Source organism: Lonchura striata, chromosome 4 (genome assembly GCF_050655825.1).
Source record: "Lonchura striata isolate lonStrDom1 chromosome 4, ASM5065582v1, whole genome shotgun sequence".
In the NCBI taxonomy this organism is placed as follows: Eukaryota; Metazoa; Chordata; class Aves; order Passeriformes; family Estrildidae; genus Lonchura; species Lonchura striata.
Window position 1 is genome coordinate 62,322,776 of NC_140706.1, and position 11,396 is coordinate 62,334,171.

The window sequence follows — 11,396 nt, forward strand, 5'->3', positions numbered from 1 at the left end:
AGCTTGGTTTTACTCTCCTCCCTCCCCTCAGAATCTTGAACTCCACCATCTTATGGTCACTGCAGCCAAGGCTGCCTCTGACCTCCACATTTCCAACCAGGTATGGTCAACATTTAAAAACACAATGTATGGTACAGGGCTGCAATACCATCTCACAACCAATTTCATCTGAAACCTGGAACAGCCAATGCTTTGGAAGACAACACAGCACAATACTGAAAATGAAACTGTGCACTGTGGGATTTGTAATTGCTACTAAAAAGAAACAGAAACAAAGACCAGCAAGAAAGTCAATACTGACAACTTGCCTTCACAGATGGGAAATGTAAATTTATGAGCAAATAAATCCAAGCAAAATCTGATAAGAATCTACACTCATTTCAGAACAATTCAAACAACTGTAAGGAGAGAAACACCGGTGAAGAAAATTAGGCAGTACGGAACTAAAGGAAAACATCACTCTCCAAAAAAAATCCAAAATCCACTCAACGAGAATAGCAATTTCTACTTTGACCATCAACATGAATTCATGTTACAATGTACTAAATACTGTCTTTTAAATAAAACTCAAATTAAAATACCAAGGCACAGAATTAGAGAGACCACATGAAACAGTATTTTTCTAACATCCATTTTGAGTGCGGGGGTTTCTTATATAACAAAAGGATACAAAACTCAAAAATCCTGCTTTGTAAAATCCAACTTTCCAGCAAGGCTGTATAAACACTTCTGATCACTATAAAAATCTGTTATTTGGTTTGACAGGAAACCAAGAAATTGTGATACTACAACAGAGGCACTAGACAATTCTTCCCCCACAACTTCTATTGCATGATGTGGCATTTATGAAGGACACAAGTACACAAAGCCAAACTACATACAAAACAAAACACCTAAGGTTAACAAAATCAGTACCAACAAAAATGCAAAATGAAGAAGTTATGATTACTAAAAGCAAGAGCACAGAGTATATGAAGGTATTAAAGATTAAACATTAGGATCTGCAAGCACGCAACAATTTACGAGACAACTGCTACCTTGAAGAATCTTAAATATACATATGTAATTTTTTATTTTCCTTAAGGCATTTGCAACTGTAAAGCTGACAATACAAAATTAATTACCAGAAATTGTTCTAAATTAGTGAGCTAAAAGGCCAATCATTAATCTTCACCATCATTTGATGGCTAATCCATAGCAGTCTGCAATGCTTGGAAGCCATCTCTACGCACCACCAGTTGAAGACACTTGTGAGCTAACAACTGCAACATTTGCCTCTGCCATTAATTTTAACTTAATTTGACATCCAACATTTACTAATTGCCAAGGAGAAAAATTAGCATACAGCAATGAGAGAGGGTAAGATGATTGACATTTGCATTACAGGACTTAGAGAAAATATTTTAACTATACATTAAGATTTTTGCCTTTTTTTTTCCATTTTCAGGTGGGCAATTTCATAGAGAAGAGAGAGGAAAAGAATATCTTTCCAGACAGGTCAGACAATTCCTTATAGTCTGCTCAGTGCAAACCAGCTCCTGTGCTGGTTTAAATAAATTCTTCATAATAAATGAATAAACTCTTCATCATTCCAAAAAGTATCACAACTTTTTAAATCTTAACTAGGATTTTACTGACCTTCTTTTTCCACTTCTCTTCTACAAGCACTAACTGTTTCAAAAGTGTAATCCAATCTCCAAACACAAACAAGGAGACACCACTATCAGAGATATCAAAACTAATTTTCTACTCAGCACAGGAAAAGATACAAAGGTATTGTGTGTACCATGCAGTGAGTTACAGTCTGTAACCCACTGACTTAAGGAATCTATAGGCCATTTCTGAGTGGTTCACAGATGAAAGCTAAACAAAGCAAGTTAAAATACACTTTGCAGGATAAGAGGTTTCTAAAGGAGGAGTCTAAATTTCCGCCAGAAACACATTCAGTGATGTACAAGGTGGGAGGAAACCACTGTTCCAAGATGGTTTCATATTCCTGTATCTTGCATTTTCACCTAAGTAGCAAGAGTTCTGCCTTTTTTTTTTTTTTACTCATCTTGAGAAAAAAAATAATTTCTCGAATAAGAAAGCAAGTACTAGTCAATATAATTCATAAAAGTCTGCTTTTCTGAGGGAGAATTTTATACATGTTGACAGCATTTTATTTCAAATCAAGGTACAGCTTACTGTTACATCATCACGTAATAAATTCAAATTGCATACCAAACATGTATTAGCTCATCCTCACTAAGGAAATTATTGCTTTTAATAAGTTTAAATAGCAAGACATGAGCACACACAATCATCTCAAGGTATGTATTTTCTCACTATCTCAATCCCTGCCACCATTCCAACAGCTCAAGGGACTGCTAAACCCTATCTCATTCACATTTGATATTTAGCTATTAACAAAAATATTCTGTAACTAAACTCAGCATTTATCACCCCACTGTTGCAATGCCCAGTGACAGGTTTTATGCACTGCTCACCTCTGCCATCCTTTTCCAGTATCTCCATATATTGCTGGTAGCCCTACAGCAAAGACTCCACATCCGTCATTTCAGACAATGGCCAGGAGACCTAATTCAGGCCCCACAATGTGAACAGAGGAGGATTGCTTTACAGTGGGGGAGGATTGCTTCAAACTGCAGCAACAGCAAAGAAAACCACTAACAATTCTTGAGGCTGCAGACACACGACTCATCTTCTCTGATTTTTTTATACCAAGTAATAGAGATGAGAATCCTCTCTCTCCTCAAGTATTCTTTACTTAGGAAGACTATTTCAGAGCTACTTGCCTATTCATACACCAGATCTCTCTGCTGCTAATGTCTCCGTAATTCTTTGTTTTGAGAGCTCTGCCACTTAGTAGTAAATCTCTATTAAATTCTTCTTTTAAGGCTTCTCTGCAGTTTTATAAATTCTCAATTTACCTTGCTCCCTTCTATAGTATCCCCATTTCTTTCAGTTTGGATTAGTAAAATATTAGTATCCTGCAGCTTTATTCATGACATTGCACTCCCTCAAACCAAGTGAATAATGAGATGGAGGACCCCATTTACCATACACACTGCATGTGTAAGAGCCCATCACTGGTACACATGTCTACCTGCTGAACAATGAAAATACTTTCTTCTCCCTCCAGCCATTGATTAGAAAAGCCTTCCCACTCATCTACTACAAAAGAAGCTGTAAAAAGGAAACACCTCATAAAGGTGAGGGACTGCATCATCACAACACATTTTAGGGGTGCACAGCTCTAAAGGAGGCTACACATTTCAGTCTCCAAGCTCCTTCTGCTCTCCATAACTCAAGTGACAAGCTGAGAATAATTTCTATGCAGAATAAGTAACATTTATTAAAAATAATTATTTACACCATTAGAATGAACATAATATTGAATGATTTCAAGGGTACTTCCAGCTTTGTTTCATTGACGTATCGGGCATGGAACAAGTGACAACCAAAAACCATCAGCAGTAAAACGACCCTCTGGGCCAGGTACCTCTGCTTCCCCTCAGGGCAATGCAGATACACTTTGCAGAGGACTGAAGAACACCTGAAGCCTTCAAATTTCCCTGGAGCTGAGGGAAATTTGCCCTCATGACAGGGATAAAAAACAGACAAAAGCATCCTAAGCAAATCCTGGATGCCAACAGGATTTGGATTCCAGATTCTGATGGCCTCTTACCCTCTAAGACTACTGAGCCACGTTCACTTCTCTGCAAATTAGTTTTTGAATTGCCACCATATATTATCCAATCTCTGCAGCTTTTGCTAGTTTTTCCTCATCTGGCAGTGATGAAAACCTGGCAAATATAGCACACACATAAATGCTCTGGGTTTTTTTTTTTTCTCCTCCCTTAAATTAAACAAGCAGGGCACAAAAGAATATGCAAATTTACTTAACAGTCACAATGTTTATTACAAGTGTACTTTAGACTGAAAACTGAAAATTAGTTAGAAATACAGTGTACTGCAAGGTCCCACTATTAACATTTTAAAATTATACTTCTCATTCAGATCAATGAGTAAAATTCTTCCACATCAACAGAAACAGAACGGCAGCTTATACATATTAACATCTCTGACTCTTACTCACTGAAAATTTCTTGAGCTACTAAAAATTAAAAATAAATATCATTCTTCAACTGAATATATTTTCTTTAACAGAAAAGGTAACATGAATCAACTTTTAAGTAGTAAAATATATGTAAGGGCCTGAAATAAGCAGATGTTAGTCTTCCCAGTTTAAAACATTCAGATAATTTAGGAGTATATTGCGCTGTGTAAATAATTTTATTATTTTAAAACTTGGGAAGCTGAAAGGTAAAAAAGGGAAGTTGTCTACCATTCTTTACTTGTGTCCTATTATTAACCCCCAAATCATTGGTCTTTTGTAAAAGTAACAGGACTAGACAGATAAAAATCTAAGACTGAGTTAACATGGTTGCAATGTTTAAAAAACAGAAGTTCTTGGATACTTTCATAAATTCAACACTGGCACGTCAGAACAAACTGAAGCTGTGATTATTTTTCCAATAATATTTTCATTGAACTAGAAGCAACAGATTAAACATCTTTGTATACAACAATTTAATATCTGGAAAGCATTAAAAATAATATGGAAATTAACAAAATACATAAGTAATACTAAGAAATTTGGCTTTTAAAAGGTTGCACACACCTACACACCTTCTAAATTCTCAGTGCAAGGAAGCCAATGCAGTGCAATTATGCTGGAAAAGCCACTGCTGCTTATAAAATGCTGTGCAGCTGTTGGAGGAGAGGGTTACAGTGACAAACAGCTTCCCTGCTACAAAGGTGGCAGGAAATCTATCAAACTGGACAATAAAATTGCAATTGAGTTTCTTTGGCTTTTTATAGCAGCTGCATGTATCTTGATGTGTAGCTCTGCAAAACCTATCCAATTGTGTAACACTGGTCCTTTATGTACTTGTTCTTTATCATAGAATGGTGTTATAAATTAGTGGCACGAATGGCACAGAGGGCTGTAAAAAGGAAAAATAAGCAGTAACCCAATACAATTAGAGATGAAATAGGAAAAATCCAAACTGGCTATTCTCTTAGCAATGTTAAGGAAATATTTTTGTTCCCATAATTCCCACATTACTTTGAAAGTGTGCTAGAAATCAAAAACATCTGAGATGCACTTAGCATGGAACAATTTGCCCACTGAATTATGTCTACTCCAGGTTATATGTGAATCTCTATGAATCTCAATAGTGGTAAAACAGGATACAGGGCTATTTAAAATAAGTAAAATTAACAGGATTAAATAATCATTATAATTATCTGTTTATAAGTACATTTTTCAAGAGCTTTTTTGTGATTTATCCTAATTTATGTTTATGTAATTAAGAGGCAGCTCTGAAGAATCATCTAGTTTTATATAGCTAGTTGCATGAATAGTATGTGTTACCTACAAAAAAAGTTCAAATGGAAAAGTGCGTAATAAAGGTGAAATTTTAAAATCTTGATAATGGCACTATCATCCATATCAATATTATCAAGTTAGTTGCTGGCTGCTTTTGCTGTTTAAACATTCTTATTTAGGCATCTGGAACTAGTATTAGTACTGCTGTCCAAACAAACTGAATTCCTTTATGAGTCGTTCAATATTCCACCACCACACCCTGACCACACTCACACACTTCCAAACTTGCCATCATTCAGCTTCTTCTGAAATGGGCTGGAAAACAGATAGATATTATACATGGACCAGAAAGTCAATAAAATTAGACTTGGGAAAACTTACAGGAAGTTACTCCTGCAACCAAGGACACCTCTCTATCACAGCATGCCAGGAACCAAAAATGAGAAACACAGACTGAAGTAGGCCATCTTCTCATTCACTATGGCATTTCACAAAAACATACAGCCCTTAAAATATGAATTAATAAACCAGGCCCACATTATCTATATCTATCTACTTTTTGGTCTTTTCTAAAACCGCAAGGTTTTGCTCTTGACATTTGGCCACAGCATCACAATAAAATCTTGGGTTTCTTTCTCTAGGAATTCTACATCATTGACTAGCCACATTAAGTCGCTGAAAAGAATGACCAAAAATCCATATAACCTTTCTGACATAGATGTTGTTTAAATGAGATTTCTGACATTACATTATCTTACAAAAGGAGTCTAGGAATAGAACTACAGACTATAAGATAATGTGCTAGCTTATTTCTAAATTCAATACACCAAAGCTCTAAGAGATAAAAAGGTGGTCTTCCTTTATTCATCTCTCCATCTTTCCCCAGGGACAATTCCCAGTGATCCCCAGCAATCACATACATGCTAAATTATGCCAGTTTTATATAAAAGTATATTAGAGATCTTTACTCTAGTTACAGCTTGCCATTGTACAATTCACCCATGCCCTCTGCGTCTTGGGGCAAAGAGAGAAAACTGGTTTTTGAAGACTGTAAAGCCAACAAAAAAACATATTAAGACTGGTCCAATACTAAAAATGTGATCTCTGTAAGGATTTAAAATGTGGCCCTGGGCACTTTGCACAGGAATTCCACTAGCTAAGTGATTGTTTAATAAAGTTATTTCACCCATTTTTATTACATAGATTTCTACAATTGTCTCCCCATAGCCCAAGAATGCACTATGGGCCTCTGAATGCAATAAACAGGGGCAAAATAACAAGGTTCTTGCTGTCTGCAGAGACCTTTCTAAGAAAAAAATTTGTTCAAAATCCAAGACCTCAGAAATGCCAACAATTCCTTAGTATCATAAAGTGATCTTTTGGATTCACAGATGTCTTTCTGCACACATTTAGAAACCAATAATTTACAATTTAATTCATTTTAAGTAAATATTCTGATAAACAGAGTAATTCTGAAGCCAGTGTGGCCTCACTCTTATGTTTAGAATAAGGCAGTATAAAATACCTTTTGTACTACTGTGCCTCATTCAGAGAACCACTAATAACTTTTATGATGTAACTCTGGTTGCAACAACAACCAAATTCAGACAGAACAATAACAAAGGGTAATGGCCTCATTCATGCTGCATGGATTTGCACTCTCACCCCATATTCCATGACAGTTTAACAGCAGAAGCATCTGCCTTAACTTGGATTTCTTTGCTTTTTACTCATTTGTTTTACAACCTTTTGATGTTATTAAAAGGTATTTTTGTTGATGAATAGCTATGGTGCGCCACCTTGTGTTCCTGCTGTTACTAAAAAGCAAGACCAGCACCAACATTTTTCAGAAATGCTCCTAAAATTTGATTAATCTCACCTTTGAATGTGTGATTGACAGTGTATCCACCCATACACGCCAGCCACCCCACTCATATTTTATTGCATGGTACAGCAAAATCCGAAATATGGTGTACACCATCTCAGTTATCTTCTGCTCCTCAGAAGTCTTTGGATTAAAACAACAAAGGGAAAGCATCCACTCCTGCCAGACAGAGCACTGCAACAAGCTCCTGCAAAACATACACATGCTATTGAATCATATTATAAAATATATCTTAGAAATATATACAACAGCTAAGTCAAGAATCTAACATGCTTTAAAAAATTCCTACATGCAAGCTACTTTAATATTTCATACTGAAGACTTTACTAGAGTACAGAATTTGCTGAAACAGCAATGAAGCTGTATCTGGCCTCATGAGTTTAATTTACTAGGAGACTTTGTTATTTATTTTATATACTTGTGCATTGAGCAAGCCATCTTACCTCCTGTTTTCTCTACTGTTATTAAACAGTTTAATCATATCTGAGAGAAAGGCTCGCCGGACCTCCAGAGTTTCTGGACACTGTGGACAATTACGTATCAGGATTGCAATAACCTTCAAAATCGCTGTAAAACAATTAATGAGTTACAAAATATTAGGACTAAGCACAGCATAAAACACAAGGCCTCTTTCAACGGTGTTTACACAAGGAAAGTGACACCACATAAAAAAGTTTTATGCTGAGAAAAAGCATGTCTCTATTGGAGAAGAAGGTTTAAATAAAACAAATCCCTTCTTTCAATACTTTTCAAACCTAGTCATCCCCCCATCAGGGGGATTTCCATGCCTCTAAAGAAAATTGAATTAATTGAATTATCATGTTTAAGCAACACAAATATTACTGCATGACAACTGACAATCTATCAGAATCTGTCAGAATAATTTTTACATGAGGTTCACATAAAAAAGCATCCTTTAGAAAACCAATATATGAGAAAAATGCTCTACCTTATAAGATTTTGCTCTACTTTAACAATACTGAATTTTCAAAGAATGTGACCAACTTCCAGTTAAACTTAACAGTATCTGTTATAAAAAAAAACCTTCCTAACATAGAATTTTATTTTTTATGATCACAATGTTTTCTGTATTTTTAGGACGACAAAATTCAGGGTACATTGCACTTTTTGAAGCAGAGGGGCAGTGACTTTACTTTAAAAGAAGTCAATTTTGTAAATGCATTACGGTGTAATTTAAACACAGTCACTGTGATAGTTGCAGTTTATCTTGTACAACTTCTTTAAAGTGAAATTCCTTATTTGATAACAGTAATGATCTAAAAAAGGGACTCTAGAAGTCACTCTTCCTACCAGACCTACATAATTTCAGAATCAACTCAGTCCCCGTATAGTCCATACCGACCACAGCAGTGACGGTCAAGTCCAAAAATCTTAGGAGAAAGCAACAGAAACATGCTAACATCTCTTGATTTATACAAATTTACCAGAAGGAAAATGGCATAATGCGACCAGATTTCTTTCCTCCATATCTGCTTTGCTTTCTTTTCTCTTTCCCCACTTTCAACCTGAAGTAAATCTACAACTGTGACCTGTGACAAAGCAGCTACAAAAGTGAAACATCTGTTATTTCTCCAGAAAAAAGTTAACTGCCAAAGCTATCATAAGTCCATTGTATTATGTACAGAGCACATAATAATATATATAATTCAGGAAAGGAGATCAGTATTTTCTCTCAGTTCAAAAGACATCTAAATTTTCATATCAAGATATTTCCAATAAAGTAAGCTAACCAAAACAGTGAGCAGATACATTTCTCCTATTTTCCATCTAGCACTGTCATAATGAATGTAATTTAAGATGAAAGGTGTTTCCATATTTTAGGTAATTTAGTCTGACATCATTAAATAATGCATTCAGAATCTTGCTGGAACCTTAACATGTATTAAATCAAAGTATCCTGTGCATAGAAGTCTTGAAAAACCATTTCATAATGTGAATGCACAGCCAAAAAAGGTGAGTTACGAACTACAGACACATAAAATGTCTTTCAAAAAGCTACAGAGACATACTGTGTATGTAACTCCAACTAAATACAAGTTATCTGTTCTTTAGAGTGAAAAAAAATGTAAAACTGAGATTAGGGGACTGGTAGTGAAATTAATAAACTTGTTCATTTGTGGAATTCTTTTAAAGCAGACTTTTCTTAATGTAGGACTTTAAAATGTGTATCATTCTTACAAGGATTTTGTATCTTCACCGTTGAATCTGGGTCAGGATGTTGTTTATGTATTACTTGAGTGCAAATTTGTTCAGTCAGAATCTAGCAAGAAAGAAGAAGATGCCATATCAATGTACATGAAGACAGCTTACTGAAAAATAGTTGGATGCAGCACAATCACCATAATTCTAAAAATCAATCAAAAAAATCCCCACTAGTTTTCTTGATAATTTATTTCATCCTGTTTCTAAAACTCTATAAGCTACTTTATTCTTTTATTTCTCTCTTAAGTGCATACTGTTATTTAAAGTACACTGGAAGATGAATGTGAATCTAACCAAAGCAATTATCCTAAGGCAAGATCATTGCTATAATAAAATTCCACATCTACATGAGCATCTGGTTGAGACATACAGGTTACTCATTACCTACAATCGTTCATAATGAGCATAGCCAAGTTAAGGAGGGGATGAATCCAAAGCAGTGAGCTTTTGGTGGGGAAAAAAAGCAGCATTCAGCTGCATCACACTAAGGTTTAATGTCATCTGGAACATATCAGCACAAAAACATAAGCAATTTTCTAACAATGTCTTACAAGTAATTAGAAAGATTGGATCCTAACTACAGCGTATGACTACCTCAAACAGGACATTGTATGTGGTCATGGTGAATAAGCTTGTCTGAAGCATCAGTCTTTCAGCCAATAAAGAGAACAATCCGTGTCCAAGCATGACTTCTGCTTTTCTCCTAAAATGGCAGAGAAAGATTAAACAAAATGCATTCCATTTGCTTTAGGGGAAAAAAGTTTAAAACATGTGCCTCAAGAAATACAAAATCACTGTTAAGATATTTTTTTGTTTGTTCCTTAGGTCTTTCACTTTTGGTGAAGGAAAAGGGTTAAGTGTTCAGTTAAGTGAAATAATGAATCATTCCCTGAAGGCATCCGCCTTTCTTCCATAAATGAGGTCCACTCACCATGGGCCCAACACAGCCTTGCGGATTTCTGGACGAACACTGAGGAAAGCACACCTTTGCCCTCATTTCATTTAAAAATGCAACCATGGACAGTAATCTCAATAGTTATCTACTATCACAGTCGACTCAAGACATATTAAATCTAGTTCTCAGTAACATGGGGTTCCACCTCACCAGTCTAATTCTTGCTATTGATTTCACTGAAAAAGGATCACTTTAAAAAGAAGGAGGCCATACTGCAAGTAACCATTCAATCAGCTTGATAAGGAAGTCATAATGCCTGTACACTAGCTGCCAGTAACAAGCAATTCCACCATATTAAAAATACATTTGCAGCAAATAGACTGAGGGGTAGTTAAAGAAGAATAGCTCCTATTCAGTGAAGCCTATTTAGTGATTAACCTCCATTATAGCTTTTTCCCCTTTATGCACAAATGTGTGTATATACACCCAATAATTTATACCCAAAGTAACAAATAAAATGTCTGTGTCACAACCTACCTTTACTCCTTCCCTTCTTGGGAGGTTTAGTTTTAAGACCCAAATCAGTACTTACTTCGGAGAAAGATGCTTTAAGAAATATCCCATCACTTTCAGAGCTTGGACCCTGATGCCTTCACTTTGTGATGCTAAAAGCTTGTAGACAACCCTAAGTGGAGAAAACACATTGGTCTTCTGTCAATGTGAAGAATAACAAATGCAGTTTTTTAGTCCTTCTAAACCTCCCATAAAAACTTAAGATATCTAAATGCATTTATCAGTTACATCCATTTTCTTTCATCATTTACTTTTCAGACAGTCAAGTGCTTAGGGCCACATCACTATCTAATTCTAGTTGGACTGTGGTTCATCGTATTCAACAAATCTTTAAATCTGTGAAATATGATTTTACTTATCTACATGGACTACTAAGCTCTCTTTGAAAAAAAAAATTAATTTCCAAATGTTCCATGAAATCA

At 35.5% G+C, this 11,396-nt stretch overlaps 1 protein-coding gene across 6 annotated transcripts in view; it reads right to left on the reverse strand.

Annotated features, from left to right (window-relative positions):
• Positions 1–11,396, reverse strand: part of LRBA (LPS responsive beige-like anchor protein) — a 392,984-nt gene that overhangs the window by 295,118 nt on the left and 86,470 nt on the right. For all 6 annotated transcript variants that reach the window (XM_085579290.1, XM_085579288.1, XM_085579289.1 and 3 more), the window contains 5 exons: positions 10,994–11,086; positions 10,101–10,209; positions 9,483–9,564; positions 7,727–7,850; positions 7,278–7,470 (listed from right to left, as the gene is read on the reverse strand). In XM_085579290.1, the coding sequence (XP_085435416.1) occupies positions 7,278–7,470; positions 7,727–7,850; positions 9,483–9,564; positions 10,101–10,209; positions 10,994–11,086 (601 nt within the window). The remainder of the gene's footprint in view (positions 1–7,277; positions 7,471–7,726; positions 7,851–9,482; positions 9,565–10,100; positions 10,210–10,993; positions 11,087–11,396) is intronic.